The sequence below is a fragment of the Vipera berus genome (assembly GCF_964194415.1).
Source record: "Vipera berus genome assembly, chromosome: 1".
Taxonomy (NCBI): domain Eukaryota; kingdom Metazoa; phylum Chordata; class Lepidosauria; order Squamata; family Viperidae; genus Vipera; species Vipera berus.
Window position 1 is genome coordinate 132,689,308 of NC_138202.1, and position 23,140 is coordinate 132,712,447.

The following is a 23,140-nucleotide window of genomic DNA, read 5'->3' on the forward strand; positions in this document are numbered from 1 at the left end:
ATTTTCTGTCTTTATTTATGATATTATATTCTGAAAACCACTGGATCGTCTCCTCTCTGAATTATGAGACTATGGGTAAAATGACAGCGGATATTATTATCATCTTGTAACGGCACTGGTAGTAGAGTTCTATAGCATTAGTACTCCCTTCAAATCCTAACATTTGGCAATGTGTAAAATGGTTCAACTTCTCCCATTTTTGTTGCTCCACTAATGAGCTTCACTTTTTCTACTCAATGTATTCACATGACTGAATATGCCCATGTGTTTTAGGATTTATTCTACCCATGCAGACTGGCTTCTTCTATAAACCACAATGTTGTCACATGTTGTCTTGCATGGCATTTGAAGTTCCACTGAATCAGTCTGGGAATGTTTCCAGACAGCCAAGTCATCAAACTATAAAACATAATTTTTCCTTCCCCCAAAGAAAAAACAAAACAAAAAACAAAAAAGCCACCCTTAAACAATTTACAGCCCAAACCTCCTGAGAAGAACCTAGAAGCTTTTACCATCAAGTCCTGAGGGGAACTTCTTTCTTGTTTTATTATTAATTTTATTTTGTGCAGAACAACGCAAACCCTCGCTATGACATTCTCTTCATTGTGTCTAATAATTCTACTGCTTCACTGTCACTGATTGCTTTAAAAAAAAAACCTCTGTGTTTTTCTCAGGAAATTCTTGTTTTCCTGTGTTTGAATGTCACCAAATGTAATCAGTGCCAGACTTGATGCTTCTAAAACTAAGTAGATTTGATCAACTTCATCTGCCATTTGTATAGATTAAAATAAACAAAAGGAAAAGCATAGCAAAAGGAAGGATTCCTAAGCTGTAGCTCTCCAGATGTTCTAGGCCGGCTGGAGACGATGAACCTTCTTATCTATCTAAATTGGAGAAGCTTAGTTGAAGAAGTTAGCTTTAAATTATAGTCTAATATGTGCAGAACTGTTGTTTCATTCCTTTTCCTACTTTGATAATTTACTTCTCCTACTTTCCATTCTAGTTTAAAATATGCTATTATTTCCACGTTTATTTGAGAACAGTGTGGTGAGAGCAAGTTTTCAAGGAATGAAACAAATAAGCGAACAAATGGTGATCCTTCTTATCAAACAAGGCTTTGGTGACTTCGGAACATCTGTTCCTGTACAGTCTATTTCGCATTCAAGGGGACATTTTTTTATGGGCTTTGTCAGAGACATGTCTGACATGAATAAGTGTTTCTTATGCTAAGGTTGCTGGAACTGTTAAGAAGAGGTTTAACGCACAATTATTTATGAAGCCTTTAAAGCAGAGGTTTCCAACTTTGGCAAAACTGTAAAACTTGTGGACTTCAACTCCCAGAATTCCCCAGCCAGTCATGTCTTAAAGTTGCCAAGGTTGGACACTCCTGCTTTAATGGCTACTGCTTGAGCTCTTCTGGTCTCAGTTTCTCTCCTTCCTTCCCAACCTCCTCCTCAGCAGGAGGAGGAAGCTGAGTCATCAAAGAGTGATCTTGCATTTCCTCTTAATTTTCTTTCAGCCATTGCAGAGAAATTTCAACTTTTTTTCCCTTCATTTAAACTTTGGACAGTGTCTTTACGGGAACCATGTGTATCCAGCATGACTCAGGCTCAGCTGATGATATGAATCTATTTTTGTGCAGTTGATAAAAAACGCATTTCGTTTTGCAAGTTCGCTTTCCTGTATGTTTTGTTCTCTGACCTTAACAGTCAGCAAGATTGAATAAAGGCCCAACAGCCCTACTAAGTCAGGGTGGAATCAGGCCAATACATCTTTCTCAAATTCATAGAAACCCTTCCAAACCTGTATCTTTTCATGTCATTCATCTTGGGGAATTTTCATGTCCCAGAACTGTAGACACAACATCCTCTGCCCAATATTTCCATGCTTTTCACACAAACAAGTGTCTTTGCCAAAGGAAAGCAAACCCATAAGATCTGCTGCTTACATTCCCTTCTTGCATATAAAGCCAATCTAGGACCACAACCTCAGGCAAGAAAAACAATTCTATACAGCATTCTCCCTCACATTATTTTGTGGGTTCCCTTTCACTTTTTATTTACCTCTTAATCTCATTACCTGCCTGGTATTAATTATTACCAGGGAAGGAAAAAACATCTAATTTCTCCTTGATTAAAGATAATTTTCTCTCTAGCTAGAAACTATTACAATTATTTCATACGGTGAACATTAAATTTAAGTGTGATTCCACTTGATGACAATATATTATGTACCAATGTAGCAATGCAAAATTGCATTAACTTATAACTTTAGGAAACAATCCCCCGTTGTGTGACCCCCCCCCCAAATGAATATACATTTAATATAGCTATTAAGAGAAAGGATAAGAGAAAAGTAAAATCTTAACTCTTTTAATCTTATGCCAGACTAGCAACTTTCATAAGAGTTATTGAATGGTGGTCAATAAATCAACTAAATTAGTACAATGAACTTTATGTGGGGCTGCCCTTGAAGTCCATTCAGAAACGGTCCAAAATTCAATGGCTCAAGAAGTAATGGAATCACCTTGATTTGTAACACTTCCAATGAGATAAGACCTCCCTTGGGAGAAATAGGCTTCCAATACAATTCAACGTGCTCTTAGAAACTCTTCTATAGCTTAGGATCTAGGCATCTTTGAGACTACAAAACCCATTTGGTGAGATCTGGTAGGGAAGGCTTGTTGTAGATCCCAGCTCCTTGGGAACGGTACCATTATGGACCCTAGCCTTCTCTGTAGCTGAACCCCATTCTCTGGAACAGCCTACTTACTCTGGACATAAGGGCATCTCCATCCTTTTCTAGAACCTTTCTAGAGGAACTTTGGAAAGGACTTGTACATCTGGATTGGTCCTGGTGACGCATCCCCTGGTGATTCCTAATAATTGTGTGTGATTGCTACGATTGGTTGTCATCCTTTCTATTTTAGTCTTGTTCTTGTTATGCTATTCTACGAAGTATAAGTTACTCAAAGTCAGTTTTAACTGCAGCAGCATATAAGCATTAGCAAGCAAGCAAGCAAATAAAAAAAATGGAGGCCTCCCCTTGCTTACCCAAATGAACCTTGAGATAATCTAATGCATACCTGAGCAGAGAAAGCCCTTATATCTTGGACAGGAGAAGTCGTCACACTCACAAAAGAACCCGTAGATCCTGCCAAATTCACTTCTGTAGCACACACAGCGGTGGCAGGAGCACTCCCCACGGCCACTGCAGATACGTTTCCCTTCAGCTTCTCGACACATGTTGTGGTACGTGGCCCCACTGTCTCCTTCCTCGCATTCACACTTGGCACCTACATGGCCTGGGTTACAATCACATAATCCACACACGTGGGTGCCATTTCCACTACATTTACTGCTGTTGTGCTCTGTCTGTTTGGTACATCCACATGTGCAGTTGTAAGAAACGGTCACCTCTACAGTGTCCCGAAACCAATCTGGTTTGATAGAGAAGGTGTGTGTGATGTTCTCAGCTGGGCACGTCCAAGCCTCTACTGCTATCTCAAAGGAAACCTAAATAGAAATAGTAAGAAGTAAGGATGAAAAGGCAAAAGAAACCTGAAAAGTTATTTATGTGTAGATAGTATCAAAGGCACCATTTGCATAATTGTAAGCACCCATAATTCTGGTTTACTGTGCAAGGTAAATCTCTTTATGCATATGAGCTTTAAAATGTACTGTTTTAATTTCCATATTCACATAGAACAGAATAGAGCTGGAAGGGACCTTGGAGGTCTTCTAGTCCAGCCCCCTGCTCAAGCAGGAGAACCTATACCATCTAAAAGAAGTGACTGTCCAGTCTCTTTTTAAAAGCCTCCAGTGATGGAGCGCCTACGATTTCTGAAGACAGACTGTTCCGCTGGTAAATTGTCCTCACTGTCAGGAAGTTTCTCCTTAATTCCAGGTTATTTCTCTCTTTGATCAGTTTCCAACCATTGTTTCTTGTCCTGCCCTCTGGCGCTTTGGCGAATAATTTGACCCCCTCTTCTTTGTGGCAGGCCCTCAAACACTGCAATACGGCTATCATATCACCCGTTTCTTCTTTTGTTTAGACTAGCCAAACCAAGTCCTGCAGCCGTTCTTCATATGTTTTAGTCTCCAGACTTTTGATCATCTTAGTTGCTCTTCTCTGAACATCTGCCAAAGTGTCAATGTCTTTTTTGTAGTATACTGATCAAAACTGGTTGCAGTATTCCAGGTGTGGTCTTACTAGGGTTTTATACAATGGTACTAATACTTTGCATGATCTTGATTCCATGCCTCTGTTTATACAACCCAGAATTGTATTAGCTCTTTTGGCGGCGGCTACACACACTCTTTATTCTATGAAGAATTATTTAGAATGTTGTTGTTTTAAAACAAAAATTAGAGACACAATCCTATATATATTCACAGTGCCATCCCACTGTTAATAAATCCAAATCAGTGAATTTATTTCTCCATAGGTATGCACGGGACTGGGATGACATTAAAGAAAACTCCTCAGACTTTTAAAATATTTTATTAACTGAGATAGAGGAAAAATACATATGGTCTTTTATAAGTCAGTAGCTGCTTAGTTTTGTAATTGTTAAATGGATTATTCTACCAGTATTTAGCTCAATACTATTTGGAGAAGTAAAGACCCATGGCTTAGACTACAAATAAGTGCTGTCTTTTCTTTTTTCTACAGGAATACAAATTTGCAAGGTGCCTGGAGAATGCAGAACTGTGGCTAAAAAAAAAAGGGGGGGGGAGAAGCTTGATTTAAAAAAACAACCATCGCCATCTAAACCTGTCCTTTTGCAATAGAATGAAGGAAGATATTCTGCAACTGAAAAGAAAATACTGCATGCATGTGGATATAGCCCTGCCCCAGGTTTATTCAAAAGCCTGTTTCTGTGGCATCTTGAAATGGGCTTTGTGAGAAAAAGACGGTGGGGTGGGGTGGGATCTCATTGTTCTTTTGGAGTCCTTGTGATTCTTTGCTTTTCTGGATGGCAGCCTGCTCTATTTCCCCTTGCCAAATGGCAACATACAGTACAGATGGCACTTGCAGCACGTTCTGCTACAAATAATACCCACTGTGCCATCCCCTGATTTAGGAAAAGACCACAGAATCAGACCCCATAATTAGAGAGTAGAGGGGATTCCTCCTAATAATTTAATACTAATTATTAAATAGTTGCAATACTGCTGCAATGCTAAACAATGTGGCCCAGGCTGGCTCAAACCAGTAGCCCCCACCCCCAATTCTTTGAGATCTTGAGACAACTTTAGAAGACATCAGAGGTATAATTTCCCCATCTAACAGAGAAAAAATATGTATCAAAAAGTCAAAGAGAAAAGGACCATTAAAAAAATTACATCTGACAAGCGATTCCCCATCACCATCACCATTGCATTACAGTAAAAGAGTTACAATGACCAGCTTCTTTTTCTTTTAAGAAGTTGAAAATATCCATTTTCCCCCAAAATGACAGATGGAGGTACCGCAGACTCACCGTGTCTCCTATTTGAAGATCTCCACACTTCCTGACTCCAGGATATGATAAACCATCTTGACATGTGGCTGTGAAAGCCAAGTTAATGTCATTAGGACTATCCCAGACAGTTAACTCTACTTTTGATCTAATACTCTAGAAAAGAAAGATTAATTAATGGAACTGATTTTTAAAGCACATATATCATTTTCTAAATATAAAGCTGTTTAGATTTCTAGTACTTATTCATGATTAAGTAAAACATATAAACATTGTAAATTAACAAGGGAGCTTTTCTCTATTTCTAATTAAAACAGATAAGCTATTTTCTGAGAATATATTTTGGGAAGAGAATATAGATTTTCCAACTATTGAGAAGCTTCCTCAGTATGAAAATATTAGCCACTTATTTTCATCATGAAGGCACCACATCAGTATACCAGGGAAAGTTGCAATGTTTAATGTAAGTTTCATAAAATTTAGAGCATTGCAAGTTCTATTTTCAATATTAGACAGCTATGAAGCATCTCCTCCACGTAAAGTTTACACAAACTTAATCAAAATAAATTGAATACATCTACTGTGATAAAGATCTGTTAGAATTGTCTGTTCTTGCAGACTAAAGAATCTCAGAGAATCCTTCATTATTCTGAGGGACTGTCTATATATCAAACAAAGCTGGGAATGCTGTCAGAATCCTAGTTGTTCTGTAGACAGTAGAAATATGATCCAAATGATACAATCATTCATAAAAATTATATTGAATTACAAAGAATCCAGATTCCTAGATATCCAAGATGCTTAGCTGAAGGAAATGCTAGAGAAAACAGCTAGATTAATGGTGGAAAACAAGAAGAATTCAAACATGGCTACAGTGGTTTATTCCAAGGCAATGAAGAAACAGTTCCTCTCTGATGCCGTTTCATCAGTATATCTTTCAGAGTAATTTCAAACAATTAAAATCCTAAGGACAAATTGCTTACAGCCAAATCAACTTGGTCTCTACATTTTAAGTTATATGGAACTGCAGCTGATTATCCTCTTCTTATAGTCAATTGGAAAATAGGGACGAGTTATTTGGAAAGCTGCCAGAATGAGATTGGCTAATTAATACAAAATTAACTAAATTAATTCTTATTAATGGTAGGGCCATATGTTTGTGGTTTACAGGAAGCTACTTTTGGGGGAAAGTAATAAACCAATCAATTATTTAGTTCTCTCTCCCTCTTTGTCTGTACTCCTTTCCTGAGCAAAGTCTCAGAATGTACAGCAGCAAATCTATTCAAGATTTCTTATTTGAATCTACTATGTATAGACACAGTTCTACAGCAAAAATCGTTGAAGACAGGCATCTTGGTAGAAGCTGGGAAGTATGACCCCAAAATATTTTGGATTCTGGTTTTCATAGCACTACCCATGGGTTAAGTGTAAGCAACCCGATAAACACCCAAACTGCTTGCCTTCTCTTGCGAAGAGGTAAGGTTCCATGGAACTGACGGGGGGGGGGGAGCTGCCAGTTATTTATTTATTTATTATTTATTTATTTCTGAACCACCCATCTCCCTTAAAGATGGATTCTGAGCAATGTACAATAAAGTATGGCTAAAGCAGCTATGCAAGGATTCAAGGCTAGTTCCCGGCTTGACCTCTCTTCCCTGCCTGGCTTGGAGTTTCCCAACACCATGGAATTCTTCTGGGACATTGGCCATTTAGGTATGGGAGCCATATTCTAATTCTATTGGACTGAAAATGTTACCCTCTTTATTGGCCATTATCTATGATACATTTATGTTGGTCTTATTGCTGTTATTGCTGTTGCTCTATCAAGATGAGATAACTTTGGCTTCACAAGCCATAGCAGCTGCAGTCCTTTATATGTTAACTATATGAAAACTCAGTACTGCTATTCAGGCATTCATGAATGGAAAGGAAGTAATAAACATTCTGGCATACTACTTATCTGTCTTAAAACAATATAGAAAAAGCATTCCAAAACAAAACAAACAATGAGCAGGCAGTAAGAATTCAAACCTAATTATACAATCACCACTGCTACTGTAATAGGTTATTCCAATATATATTCAGCATTCTCTAATAATACTTCTATCATCAGATTTTTTTAAAAAAATTCAAAGCATCTTGACTGTGAGAGACACAATTAATGGAACAGGTACAAGCTATTACCACCACAAAAGGAATAGTATTATTGGTCATCACTGTTTTGCGTTCTTCCAAAGTAAACCATTCAAATAGCTGATTTAGCAGCATCACACAATGTTAAGAGCACACAAGGTTTGAGAAGGCCCAACCCAAACTATCTTTTACACAAGTAAAATGTTGGATGAGATCATAAAACTCTGGATTATCGAATGAACTGGAAACTGTTTTGCTGAACAGCAGAGAGAAACACTAATCTTTTCTTAGGAAAACTGAATGGTGGGTGCAGCCAAGAATGAGCAGCTCCAACTTATTGGGGAGTGTTTGAAGTATGAAGAAACAAATGGTCTGTCCAGATGAATTGCATACAAAACAGAGAGAATCGGTGGTAGCAGGAATTATAAGGATTTTTTTTTTCATAGTCTATAAAGTATCTGTTTTCTCACCATCTGGATGACATTCTCAAATTCTTCAGTCTTTCTTCATTATTAGAACCTAGCTGCCAATTCAAAAATTATCATAACATCATTATTTCAGACTAATTCCTGCCTGGTTGAAAACTGCTGTTCATGGTTCTGATTGCCACCCAAATCAGTTTATGCAAAATTGTACTTTTAAAATAAATATAATTAAAGTACTCCAGCGTCAAGGTAGAATTGAGGGAATCTTCCTGTAACTATAGCATACATATATACTTAAAAGAAGGCAAAAACAGAGATAACAAAAGATATGTACCTCTTAACAAGTTGAGAATTTAAGAGCCTAGTCTGAGACCAACCATTGTCTCACAATATGCCGTTATGTAGCATGGAGGTTTACCAAAAGCACAGAATGCTTTGTGATGCACATGTGCTCATTAGATTACAGTCTACAAATGAATCTACGTTCTATATATTATTAAACTCTTGTGTCTGTTTGTTTGTTTGTAACCTTCAGTTGGGTGAAATTGGAAGGTATAGGGTCACAATTAATAAACCAAGGTAACTCAAATGGGCTGACATACAAAAATGCCAGGACCCCTTACTCCAGTGGCAATAAAGGCCATTTCAAAAGGTGTTCTAGACAGTGTACAATGGTACAAAATGATACTAGAACACATTTAGTCAGTATTCTAAGCACCAGACAAAAATCAAAGAAAAAAATAGAGCTCAATGATTTATTTATCTTTAAATTCTTTAATACTTCACTTGAGATGTTTATGACCCTCTATTTTAAATAATGTAAACATTTCACTTGGGTCTTTGGGATCTGGATAGTCATGGATCACTTTATATATTAATACCGAGCAACTATACACTTTAACATATATCAAAACCTGATAATATTTAAATGGGAGTTTGAGAGAAAAGATACACAAGAGAAAATGTGTAAGAGCTTTCTAGAAGAATTTTGTTCAGAAAAAAAAATCTATCACTAGCTATATTCCTATACTAATGACTTGGTTATGATGAGAAAATACTATCAGGTTTGGGAGACTGAATCCAAAAAAGCAGGCGATTAAAAGAATCCCATCAAGGGTGTAATGGAAAAGAACAAATAACAAGAAATATAACATACACTATGCAGAAAGCTGATTAACTCCACTCTCTCTCATAAATAATAAGTGATGTCTCACACACAGTAAAGTTAATCCCACATGGAAATCAAGTTTGAAAAAGAAATGCAAATGAAGAATACACAAATGGTAAAAAATGAAATATAATATTTTTAAGTATGCATTACATTGATAATTTACACCTAAATTAAAAAGTATAAACTTACATTGTAGGCCTTGACTATAAGCTGGATAATATTTCGGGAGTCTGGATACAAAATCTCGACCATTGTTCCAGGAATTAGGGCCGTGAGATTCTTTTTAAAACAGAGCATACAGAAAATTGAAATTTGAACCAACTGCTCAAAAGTTCTACCATTTTAATAGTTCTTTCAATCTTTTTCATGTTAATGTTAATTGTGATGAAAAGAATGGATAATAAAAGGAAATAATGCCACCGAGAAATTACTTTGTAGAAATTAACTTTCATATAATGTAATTAAGCAATAGCAGACTGAGTTATTCAGAGAACAGAAGGATTAAATCCACAGCTATTTTTGGTGCTATTGTGAACAATATTTATCCCATTTGCTTTAGAAAAACTTCTTTGAAGCAAAGCTTCATCCTGAAAATAATAAAAGAATCAAATAGGAAAATAGGCTGTCAAATAGGCTGTACAAGCAGCTACATTTTATCCAGTTAGTTCTGGTTGTAAAATCCAATTGTAACTGCATTCTCAAATACTTTTTAATTCAAAGCTGCTATTCCTCTCAAAAACTAGCGTTTTCAAACTTTCAAAAAAAAAAAATTCTGGCACTTTGACAAATGTTTTAAATAAGGCATTGATCTATCTTTCTCTCTCTCTCTCTCTAGCATTTACCTTGTAAAGTATATAGTGATTTTTGGTCACTGCAAAAATGACATGAATGTTGTTTTCAGCTAATTTTTCTCCAAGAAGTGCAAGTGAAGGATAATCCTAAGAAGAAAAAGGAAAGCAAGGTAAGATTATGATAATGTACAATTATTTATTATGCAGCTTTTAGCCCACAAATCTGTTAACTTTATTACACTGAGCTGAATAAGATTTACTTATAAATAGACTTTAAAAGCTTTCCACTGTATGCAATCAAGAATTCTTTTCAGTTGTGGAATTATTCGGTAATCAATTGCCAAATGCCTGAACTCAACTATGAATATGAACCAAAATATGCTCTCTTCTATCAGCAAAGAAAAGGATCTATCATCACCTTTGAAATTATAGTACTTCATAGGACTGTTGGAATAGGTTACAAATATGTTCCCATTTATTCTCTGTCAAAGATATATTTACAGTAGTTTGTGCTTACTATATTGGGCTAGTTACTTACTCTCAGCCCAACTCACTTCACGGGGCTGTTGTGGAGAAAACAGGGGGAAGAAGGAGCATTAGATATGTTCACCGCCTTGAATTGTTTATAAAATAATAATAAAGCGGGGGTACAAATAAATAAATGTACAACATGTAAGAGTTTTGCTGGAATATTTGGGAACAGATATTCCAAGTATTGTGGTGTTAAATGATGATGGAGTTTATATACTACTGTATAACAGTAACACCAGTACTTTGAACTGCATTTGGCGATGAACAATGAGTTGATAGCAATTCCAAGCTTCCATCTTGTTGCCTTGTTTTTTATTAACTGAAATTCCCAAGCTAAATTTTCTTCTAAAAGCAGATCCTCCTAGAGTTCTAGGAACGTTGTAGAAACCTATAAAACATGGTATTCGGGCATAGATCATTAAAGCTAGGCCATCTTCATTCAGGTGGGGGCATACCAACATACCAAGTTGGTAGAAGGTGCTCCATACTGTGGAGGACAAAAACATTTCAGTGCACATAAGCATGTAGCTTTTAGGGAGAGATCAACCACTAAATAACTATCGTTCTCTACATTTCTCCAGCAACTTTTCAGAGTTTATCCATAACTTTCTTTGGAAAGCAAACTGATGTTCTCCTAAGCCTTGCCTGCCATGTTTTCAGGCACCAGCTTTCCACTACACTTCCAGGCTAGTATATTAATTACAACAATGGCTAACCAAGATGTACATTTGTTTTGTTTACTTGGGAAACAAAGGATGGCTCTGTTCAAGCACTCTGGGCGACTGTCATAGGACAACCAGTCAGAAAAGCTTTCCGGCAGGGGAGGAGGGGCACATTACAGGCTCATTAAAGCACCAAAAAATAAGTTAAGAGTTGGCATTTTGCTTGGCCTACAGTAAGAATGCCACAGTTATGGAAAACAAAGCAGTGCTTCATTCTGAAAGCTGAAGCACTCTCTGTTGACGTTTCTTTTAGTTTAAGCATCAGGAGCTATTTTTCCTTTGATATTATTATTATTACCAATTTGTCTATGAGAATATTTATATTGTCAGGAACTGAGATAACTGAGGCCAATATAAGCTATTGCATAATTAAAAGAGCCTTGGTGGAGCAGTGGGCTAATGCCTCCTTAAGTAACACCAGCTGCCTGCAATTAGTGCAGGTTCGAGTCCCACCAGGCTCAAGGTTGACTCAGCCTTCCATCCTTCCGAGGTAGGTAAAATGAGGACCCAGAGTGTTGGGGGCAATAAGCTGACTTTGTAATAATGCCGCTTGGGGTGTGTGTGAAAGCCCTAACAAGCAGGCATATACATAGAATGAAGGCTACTGCTAAGCTTGTAAGCCGCCCTGAGTCTTCGGAGAAGGGCGGGATATAAATGGAATTAAAAAAAAAAGGTAAAGGTAAAGGTTCCCCCGCACATCCATGCTAGTCGTTTCCCACTCTAGGGGCCGGTGCTCATCTCCGTTTCAAAGCCGAAGAGCCAGCGTTTGTCTGAGGACGTCTTCCGTGGTCATGTGGCCGGCATGACTAGACGCCAAAGAACGCTGTTACCTTCCCACTGTAGTGGTCCCTATTTTTCTACTTGCATTTTTACGTGCTTTTGAACTGCTAGGTCGGCAGAAGCTGGGACGCGTAACAGGCGCTCACTCTGTTATGCGGCACTCGGCATTCGACCCGCCAAACTGCCGATCTTCTGATCGACAAGCTCAGCGTCCTAACCCACTGAGCCACCGCGTCCCTACTGCATAATTAAACCATGTTAATTTAGAAATCAAAATCCCTCTCCGTCAAGCTTGATGTTGGGTGACTAGCCAGATCTATCCACACTGCTGCTGGCTGGGGAATTCTGCAATTTTAAGTCCACACTTCATTGGTCTAATTACAAGGATCTCCTAGTAGTCTTTCATCCACGCATTGAACGGCCTCAATTTCACTTAGATTTTCTGAGATTGGTGTCAAGATTGGAAATGTGCTTCTGCATCTAAAGCAGGCATATTAAGATGCATTAATCATATGATAATAAGCATTGTTCGGAGTGTCATAATGTCCTGTCCAACACTGGGGGGAAAAAACACTGCAGGAAATATAGGAATCCAATGTACACTGTGTATTTCTGCTATGCCCACAAGGACTTAAGAGTTTTTGCGAAATTCAGATATTTAAAATATCAATGCACGACAACGTTTTTACCCATTTTCTTTTTTTAAAAAAAAACAGCACTACATTGTAGAGAGTATAACAAGGCAGACAGAAACATATTTTGGGTCTTGAATATGCGTCCAAGCTCTGCAATGGACACCATGGATCAATTCCTTATAGAAGTAAACTGCAATTCTGAAACACCTTAGTAAGAGGGAAGAAGAAAGACTATCCGGTGTGCATTCTCACCAGCTGATTGGATGCTGTGTATTCGTTGGCCTCATTCAAGTGACAGAGCCCATCATGTGGCTGCACCAAACCACCCAGCTTTCCATCCAGCGCAATGTGTGGGACATCGTCAGTAGTGAAGACCAGCAAGTGCGAAGCCTCCTTCCGCCACCCAATCTCTTTCTGCATGAAAGTCAAGGTAAGAAATAGTGTTTCTGTCACACTCTTTAAACGTCTGTGCAGAAAAGTAGAGAAGCCCCTTATATACCCAAGTCTTTAAATTCTCCAACCAGAAAATCTGCACTGAAATAAAAAGGGACAGCACCAAATAATAAATTCATTTGCAGGACTTAATTTTGAAACACCTTGGAAAGGGCCAATAGCTCAATCTAATGATGCCCAGCATACCATTGCTACAAAAGAGGTCAACTGTATTTCAAGAGTCCAGTTCAGTGAAACCATGAATGATCTTTTTCTCTTAGACCCGGGTCTCCAAACATGGCAACTTTAAGACATGTTTGACTTTAGTTCCCAGATTCCCCAAGCCAGCATGAGGAATTCTGGGAGTTGAAGTCCACAAGTCTTAAAGTTGCCAAGTTTGGAGATCCCTGTCTTAGAAATTATCAAAGCAGCATGCCCAATGCCTGTACAGTGGGAATAACCCATGGTGGGGTTTTTATCTCCTATTAGCAAAGCACAGCAATTTTGTTTAACAGCCAAACATCTCTTCTAAATAAACTACAGCAGAGGTCTCCAACCTTTCTGGGCTCGCGGACCAGAGGGAAGGAGAACAGGTTCAAAATTGGTGTGTGCGCACACACACACACACACACACATGGGGTGCCACACACTGGTGCAGCACTAGCAGCCCCGTTCATGCATGAGGCATGTGCTGGTGCCGTGCGCATGCACAAACAGCTGAGCACTCCCCGTGGTGGCTAGCGGCCCATTCATGCATGCCAAATGGGCTGTGGACACCTGCCTCGCACTAGGGTCCCCATTTGCACCTGCGCACATGTGCAAACAGGGCCATGGGTGCTAGCGTGGGTGGGAGGGAATGTGCGTGCACTGGCCAGCCATTTCTGTGGCCCGCTGGCCAAGAGCACACAGCCCAGGAACAGGTCACGACCCATAGCTTGGGGACCCTTGAACTACAGCATGTTCATCAAACAAAATGCTACAATGGATGTAAGATGGACAGAAAAAAGTAGAGCATGGAGTGAAAGAATTAGCCAACAGTATTGTTTTGACCCATGATAAGAGAATAATGTCTCTCCAAATATTGTTAAGCTACATCTCTCAGCACTTCAGCTAACATGGAGAGAAATAAAGAATGCTGGGAACTGTAGTTCAGCAACGATCAGTGAACCAAAGTTCCTACCAGGTTGAACTTAGTCTGGAATAAAAACTGGGCAGCATTTTTCAAGGGGACTGTTGATTCAGAGGCAAAGTGTTTATTTTTAAGTTAATATGGGCTGAACATACGGGAAATAAATGCTCAGCCTATATTTTCATTGGCTACTCTCAGACTGAAACCACAGTAGATGTTAAACTATTACCGATCCCACCCAGCTCTGGAACAAAAATTGAGTATTTTATATCTACACTTGGCAATTTTCAGGAGAGCGATGTAAATGTGAATATCAAAAAGAGGCATGAAAAACATTATTAGTAAAAAGTGCAATGAAACAGTTTAATCTTTAGTTTGTCCTAAAAGAACCATGCACCTTCCAAGAAAGTGATATATTATCATTTGATTTCACAGGCAGCAGTTTAAATCCTAATGGTCATTTTGCCAGCCAAGGAATCTCTGCCGAGACAGCTAACAAGAGACAACTGTTCCTGAGTATTTCAGAAGCCGGTCTGTTTTGGTCAGCACAGAAGCTTTAAGAAAACAAGAAGGAACAGCAGACAATAGAAACAAAAGCACAGTCAAAGACATCCATTGTTACAACAGGTCCATCCATTGTTACAACAGGTCCTTCACAATTAAGTCCTAATGCTACACAGCTCAGCAAAATGCAAAGGCAAAAAGAATGCACATTTCATCAAAACCCTTGTGCAAAAGGCAGTTTGAAGAAGAGGCACGGAGAATAACTGATACCTAGTGCATTCTGTTTTTCATTTCATTTATTTGATGGATCGATCGATTGATCAACCAATTGATGTAGCTGCACATCTCACATAAGTGAATCAAGGCAACATACAATGAAATAGATAAAGACAACAAAATTCATACTTTGAGATTAAAAATAAAACACAGAAGCTGAGCTTTATAAATGACAAAGCCAAGACATGATCTGTATCACACTCCTGGTGCCCCAAGCTTAAAATCAATTTTTAGGGCCTTACAAAAGGCCAGTAGGGCTGGGTCTACCCTAATCTCAGATGGAATTATCTTCCATATGGTGGGTGTCGTGGCAGAAAATTTCCTTCTCCCGGGCCCTGCCAGCCATCATTTCTTACCTGACAGCACCTGGAGCGTGTCCCTCCTGAAAGGTGAGATGGGTAAAAACAATTGTATTTCAGATACAGATAGATATTAAGAAGGGAAAACAGCAATACAGACGGAAAAAGATATTTTCTCATACAGTACAATCAAGATGACATGGAAAAGCAACCTAGTGCCTCTATCCCTAAGGTGCACTTATAGCAGGGGCAGGCAACCTTGTCTCTTTTATGACTCGTGGACTTCAACTCCCAGAATTCCTGAGCCAGCCATGCTGAGGGAAAAGGGAGAGGTTTCCAAGCTGAGCCATGCTGGTTCAGGAATCCTGGGAGTTGAAGTCCACGAGTCATAAAAGAGCCAAGGTTGCCTACCCCTGACTTATACCATAACACAAATATAATAAGAATTCATGAACCAATTTCTCAAATAAAGGCATGTTCATGTATCATTTTCCATTGCTGATAGTGCTAGCAATCAGCATGCCAATCAGCATTGCTTTCAATTATTATTCCCACAGAGGCCCAAATTACTTACTTCACACACAACAGCTTGCAAGATTGCATCTAAGCCACCCTCTGGAGCATCTCTGTTACGGGAAACCTTCTGTTTCTGAACTTCTTCATTGAATCTATCAATTTCATCAGTAAGGGATAAAAGATGGCGGAACCCAAAGGATGGGACACAATTTGGGAATAACTTATATCTAAAAAGGAAAGAAAGAATACACATTGTTTTTGATATTAGTACAAAAACATCATCACATTTCATACATCTCTTGTCAAAGCTGCTGAAAAACAAATTTAGACACATCTTACTCTTTTAAACAATACGGATTCTGACTCATGGGGAGAAGAATTTTTTTTGAGAATTATTCAATGTTAGGGATGAATGAGAACGTCAGCACATGAGGGGCTTTCTAAAGATAAAATAGCCCATACAAATAGAACCACTGAAATGACACAATATTCTCCAAAACTAAATGACAATCAGACAGAGCTAGCCACACAGAGAAAAGAAAGAAAGAAATTGTAACACCAGTTCATAACTAGACTGGTTACCCATTCATACCAAAATAGTAATTTTACAAAAGAAAAGTTCCTCTACTTTGTTAACCTCAATTTCCTGCGGCTCTTTGGAGAAATCTACTTCAGTTAGAGGCAGCTACAGAGAAGGAGAAAGTTGTCCTTTACTTTTAAAAGGATCACACTTTTCCTGTCTCCATCAGAGAATGGAGCTGTGGTCGTCTGATTGTATATGATCCCAAAGGTCCTGCCTCACTTATGGATATAGATCAGGGGTGTCAAACGTGCAACGTCACATGACGTCACGATGTATTGTGACTTTTTTGCCATTGCCGGCAATGGGTTTCGGCATGATGCATCTGGCTCGTGGGCCGGCAGTTTGACACCCATGATATAGATGGATTCTGACTGAGTTGAGGGATACCTGGATAAAATATCTCAATATTCTCCCAGCTGGGAAAGGAATTATATTCACAATAATAATAGATGTTAAAAACTTAGCTTAGAAATTTAACAGCTTCTAATGCTATATGAGGAGTAGTGTGATTGACTATTGAATTAAATAATTACTTGGAACAGAAACTTCAACCTAGATAGGCCCCGAAGATTAATGCTCCATTTCAGTAAATAAAATTACATGAACTTTTCTTTTGAAATTTTATATAAGCTATTGTCCCCAGCCTCTACATGAACACAACATACCCAATGAAAATAGCTTGGATTTTGTGTATGCTCATAATGTATTTGCTAACAAGATACCAACCTTCCTTCTTTGTCATGATCAAAATAATATAAATGTGAAGAGATTAGTAGGTTTAGGATCATTAGCTGTCTACAGTAAGCTGTGTTTCAGTTATGCTGTCCTTCCTTTCTATAAAGTTCTATGTATTGAAATGTTGAGGACTATCAGTACTAACTTCAATGAGCGTCTCTGCATTTGCGGAGCGGCAGAGGTAGAGGACCTGGCTCACATCCTATTTGACTGTTGTCTGTATAAGAGGGTGAGAGACAGGTATCTTGGTCTATATACCAAACGAATGACCCATTGGGATCCCCATATCAAAATAACTTATCTTATGTCCGGACAGAACTTGAAAATAACATTTAACGTAGCACAGTATTTAAACAAAATGATCCGGTTAAGATCTGCATATGTGGGACTGATTGGGGTAGATTGCAAGGGCGACTCCGAAATATAATGTTATCATATTTTAATCTATATCTTAAATTTGTATTTTATTACTATTTCATCTTAAATTGTATTTTATTTTAATTCCATTTTAAATTGTATTTTATCAAATTCCATTTTGGATTGCTTTTATCAAGTTTTGGTGACGGTTTGTTGCTGGAACTTTGCACTTTGATATGGCCCAAGGGCTAATCAATAAAAGTTGTTGTTGTTGTACTAACTTGAGTGAACGTAGTTGTCCATTTGAAAAGCAAAACTGAAAACTGATGATTTTTAAAAAAATCATTTGTCCTGCATCACCACTTCTACACCATAAAAAACTATCTCGCTTTAATCTTCCTTTCTCTTACAAGTAGACACAGGTGTCCTCAAATGTTTAATAAGGCAGTAATACTAAATCTTAGCATAGAATCTGCAACTTTAAGCAATACAGAACCTGTTTGGGTGCTGTACTAATAGCTCTCTATAATATGAAGATGCTGATTCAGCCAGTTAAGCAAGATTCCACAATAAAGAAACAATGACGTGCTCTTCAAAGCTTGCCAAAAGCCAGTTCCCACCCACACAAGCTCATTCAAAACTGGTATGGGCTAAACATCAGACACGTGGATCCCTCAGTCTTTTAAAACATGGCTTGAACATCACCCTTTCATGGAGCATCCTAGGAGATGCCACAAAACATTGAATCTTTTCTTCCTGCTAGTCTGACCCAAGACATTTAAAGCTCCGGACAAAGCAGGAATTGGTTCTTTGCACCTATCAACACAGAGGTAGAAAGTGATACCTGAAACTATGGAAGACATTTCAGAACAAGAGACAGAACACTTCCCTGGCAACAAAATACAGTAATAAGGAATACAATAGTGGCCAAAATTGTGGAAACCCTTTGGGAAAAGTGTATTTTTGAGGTTTGATGGCTAATAACACTACTTTTTTGGTAGTAGTAGTAGTAGCATAAAATTATATATCAATGGAAAGATAATTTAATCAAGAATGTAATGCAACAAGGTTTGTTCAATTATCTGCACTGTATTCTATGAAAAGTTATAGCCAAATAACCAGAAAAAGGAAGCACAACTTGCTTAGGTTGATATCAGGTAGCTTTCCTTCCTCTGATTGTAGCCAATGAGCATGAATGTTTAGAGAGCCAATCAGGTGTCATCTTGTTTTAGCAATGAGCCAATCAGATCACAGTAGGATTCAGTTATCAATGTCATGTATTGAAGCTGAGAGGAGGACATTTGTCAGTGTGTTATGTGATCGCTATCAAGTTGGTTGGGTTTTTTTGTGTTCTTTCATTTAGTGAGCTTGCAAAATGTAATAAAATTAAAGTAATGGTGCAAAGAGTTGACTGGTTGCCCAGAACGCGATGTAAAATAGTATTATTAAGTGAACAAGGCTACAGTTATAAAGAAATTAGAAGAAAAATGGGTTAAAACTTAACCAAAGGTGGCATTTCTACTGCACACTTTTCCCAACAGGTTTCCACAATTTTGGCTACTACTGTAACTTTCTCCTGTTTCACAACGCTCAATATCTGCTACTTAAGGCAAGGGTCATTGATTGGTAGGGCCAGCCGTGCCTTGAGTTATGACAGAAGGCCCAAGGCATAACACCAGGATTAACTGTGATTTCCTACAAATTGCCAAGGGTGCTATTGTTATTAAAGGGTGAATTTTTCACCAAAACACCATGTTCAAAGAAATATTTTGCATGTTGTTTTGATGAATTCATGGCTTTCTGACTTTTTTTTCCCCTCAGGAGAGCTGATTAGCCACTCTAGAAACAGAAAGGTTTTGGTCTGATCCCAGGTTGGCTCTTCCTGAACTCTCAACATGCAAACTAAATAATTCCAGAAGCCAGTTTTAAACATAACTTCGCCAAATGAAAAACTGACTTTTGTAGAAGGAGAAGCTTTGAACAGCTGAGTCATTGCTGCTCTTATCTTCAGATAGTTGCATTACATCATAGTAGTAGGAACATTTATCCAATTAGAATTGGCTCAGGTCTGTTCGGAAATTTACTTCCCTGCAAACTGGTTTATAATATGTAAGACATAACCCAAACTCTTTTATTGCAAGGGTGTTTTACTTGTAATATAATTATGTCAGCTTCTGAAAAGTTTGTTCTACAGGATTATTATTGGTTGCTCCATCTGACACAGGAGAAGACAATATCATAAGACAGTGTTTCTCAACTTAGCAACATGGAAATGTGTGGACTTCAACTCACAGAATTCCTCAGTCAGCTTAGCTTAGCAGACTGGGGAATTCTGGGAGTTGAAGTCCGCACATCTTCAAGTTGCCAAGGCTGAGAAACGGTGTCATAAGGGAAGGTTAGAATCTGGAAGACACATAATTTCACATGTTTTCTGTTTATTATTTTGATGTTTATATTTCTGTTTATTTAATGGGTGGGGTTGTTATATTTTACTTTTTGTTTTATGTGGGTCTTGATGGTTAGCTGCCCAGTCTTTGGGATTGAATCAAATATAAAGGAGGTGAGCAAATAAATAAATATTAAAATGCAAAGGTTTTATCTCAGAGCAGATCTTCTTAGACCTCTCTCTCAGCCCCCAAAATTTTATGGTGTTCTGCTATTGTTTTGGAATTTATTTTAGATTTGACAGAAGATTTCCTTACAGCGAGGAAAATAAAACAGGCATACTGTACTCCTCTTCAATGATACTGAGTCAAAGAAATGGCAGAATCTGGTTTCCCCTATAGCTGTGCGATCAGAGTTCAAAGGGGCTGAGCAGGATGCTGTACTTAATAACTGCTGATTGAGTGACACAAAGCAAACTTCCATGCAAAAAGCTTTATTTCTAGAGCCAAGTATTCATTCATTGCCCATTTAATTTCAGCAATGAGACAGTGTTCCTTATGCCCAACCTTACTTAAAACTGGATAAAACCTCTTTGTTGTAAATAATAAGAGTCCCCAGCAAGGGAAAGCTTCAAAAATACAGCTTCAACTAGGGTTGAAGTCCTAAACATGCTTTCTTAAGTATAAATCCTTTTGGATATACTAAGCTCACATTACAGGACTAAGAAAGTATTTCTTAACTGGCTGCAAATTCTGAAAGCAGATATTTCTTGCTGATGTTATAAAGAACCTTTAAAGAGAGATATAACGAATCTTGAGAGAGAGAGAGAGAGAGAGAGAGAGAGAGAGAGAGAGAGAGAGAGAGAGAGAGAGAGAGAGAGAGAGAGAATTTTAAAGCTTACATTACAAAGACATATAGACATCTTAGTGAACCATTTCTCAGTATAAGTGGATGAGTTCAGGGTTGTTAGCACTTTTCCCTTCAAACATTTCCTCTGATGTTCTTCACCACCAGCATTGCTGTAAAAATTCAGTTTTGGATGTGGAACAGGGTAAGCTAATTGATAGGTTTGCAAAGTAAATGAGTAGACATAAAGCAAAAGTAAGGTATTGTGGACATATCTATAAGTAGGTATACTTCCACCAATAGATTTGGCCAACATCTGTCTGTCTTCATGGAAGACAATAATGGGGTACATAAGGTACTGGTAGAGACATGAGGCATAATTCTGTTATACAAATGCAAGATGAGTGACAGCAGGATGTGAAGTATGTGACCAATTCTTCTTGTCCTTGTCCGACTAATATTAGAATACCAGTGTTCAAGGATCAAGGGACCTAGGAGATGTGTTACAATCTTCAACTTACAACCACAATTGAGTCCAAAATTTCTATTGCTAAACAAGACAATTGTTCAGTAAGTTTAGCCCCATTTTATGACCTTTCATGTTACAGTTGTTAAGTGAATCACTACAGTTGTTAAGTTTGTAACACAGTTGTTAAGTGAATCTATCTTCTCCATTGACTTTTTTTAAAAAATTCCATTTATATCCCGCCCTTCTCCGAAGACTCAGGGCGGCTTACAAGCTTTGCTTGTCAGAAGGTTGCAAAATGTGATCACATGACCCCAGGAAATGACCCCTCGTAAATACATGCCAGTTTCCAAGCGTCTGAATTTTGATCATGGGGCCATGGGAATGTTGCAATGGTCATACATCTGAAAAACAGTCATAAGCCACTTTTTTCAGTGCTGTTGTAACTTTGAATGGTCACTAAAAGAATGGTTGTAAATCAAGAAGTACCTGTATTGAGGTATTTATATTTTTTTTAAAAAAAACACCACAAGATTTCAAAAAAAGATTTGTTCCATAATTAGAAATCAATTCATACAGAAATTTAGATTCATACAGAATCTATTCATACAGAATTCACACAGAAATATAGATTTCTATTAGTATGCCATGCAGTTTTTAGAGTTATTTTCTCTTCCAGATTTCAAGCAAATGATCTCATTGGAAACATTTTAGCGGCCAGGTTCCAAAGATCCAGTCTTTTCTCCACAATTCATCTATATAAGAACACAGCAAAATAACATTTTTAAGAACCCTATGAATCTGATTTCCACTCCCCAAAATGTATTTACACTAATGTAATTTTAAAAAGGACAGAAAAAATATTAACGCCAATATCAATATTATGAATGGGGGAGGAAAAATTCCTAGAATTACCACAGATATTTTATGCTATGCTTACTTGGAAACAATTTTTGAAAACTGAGGAACACAGTTGACCAGCTGCAGCTCAATATGATACATATAGTTGGCATGTCTTGTGAAAACAACCCCAATGCCGTTGCTTACCCAGTACAGGGATTATTCTGGTATCTTGGGGCTGTGTAGGAGAAGGGAGAAATGTTCTTGTCTACAAAAGAGCCGAAACCAAGCCGGAAATTGCTGGTGAGTTTTCCCATTTCTTCAGCCAGCTTAGTTCCCAAGTTCCGAATGGTGTCCAGATCATCCTTCATGGAGAGGGAGAGATCCATCAAATAATACAAATCCACGGGATAATCTTCTACCTGTCGAACCTGCACATGGAAAGAGGCTGGGTCACCTGTGGAGGCAGCAGATCATTTATAAATTAATAAGCAAAAGGAACAGGTTTTATTTTGCCCTTCGTTTGGCTCAGCCCCTAACATACAAAAACATCCTCATAGCCTCCCCATCGCCAGAAATAACTACAGTGCCCTGGCTAAAATATGAACACTTCTGCACAATGTTTCCTGTTGCAACGTGGATATGGCCAAAATCTAGACAGCATTCCCTCTTTACGTGAATCTCATGTAAGTCACTCCTTCTGTTAAGGCTGCAAAAAGTGCAACTTCCAAATGGTGGGAAACAGAGAATGAAAAATGAAAATAAAACAAAAGAAGCAAAAGACATTCCTCAAGCATTTTGCTGAAAATTTCCACACCTGTGCTGTGGTAGACCTAGGCAGCAATTCTTTATCTAAGGTTCACACAGATAAGGAAGCAATGACAATCCTCTGGAATGATAACATGTTAAATCTAGCCAGCCTCTGACACATTCATACTCATAGCATCACCCTCTGCAGGAATATGTTGCATCAACAGAAGCCTGTACTCCTTTGCCATCATTGATTGGATAAAGATACATACAAAGGCCTCTTTCTGGCAAATGTTCATACTCTCTGTATGGAGGTTTAGGAAAGAGGCTGTAGTATATCTAAATACATTAAGACTGCTCCAACTGAGGG

The 23,140-nt window shown here is 38.1% G+C and overlaps 1 protein-coding gene across 1 annotated transcript in view; it reads right to left on the reverse strand.

The window, feature by feature from the left end:
* The window catches only part of ITGB5 (integrin subunit beta 5), an 84,066-nt gene that overhangs the window by 37,254 nt on the left and 23,672 nt on the right, over positions 1-23,140 (reverse strand). The window contains exons 4-10 of the mRNA XM_081314246.1: positions 22,228-22,477; positions 15,867-16,035; positions 12,905-13,066; positions 10,036-10,131; positions 9,383-9,472; positions 5,486-5,620; positions 3,086-3,515 (exon numbers count right to left, since the gene is read on the reverse strand). Coding sequence (XP_081170372.1) covers positions 3,086-3,515; positions 5,486-5,620; positions 9,383-9,472; positions 10,036-10,131; positions 12,905-13,066; positions 15,867-16,035; positions 22,228-22,477 — 1,332 coding nt within the window. The remainder of the gene's footprint in view (positions 1-3,085; positions 3,516-5,485; positions 5,621-9,382; positions 9,473-10,035; positions 10,132-12,904; positions 13,067-15,866; positions 16,036-22,227; positions 22,478-23,140) is intronic.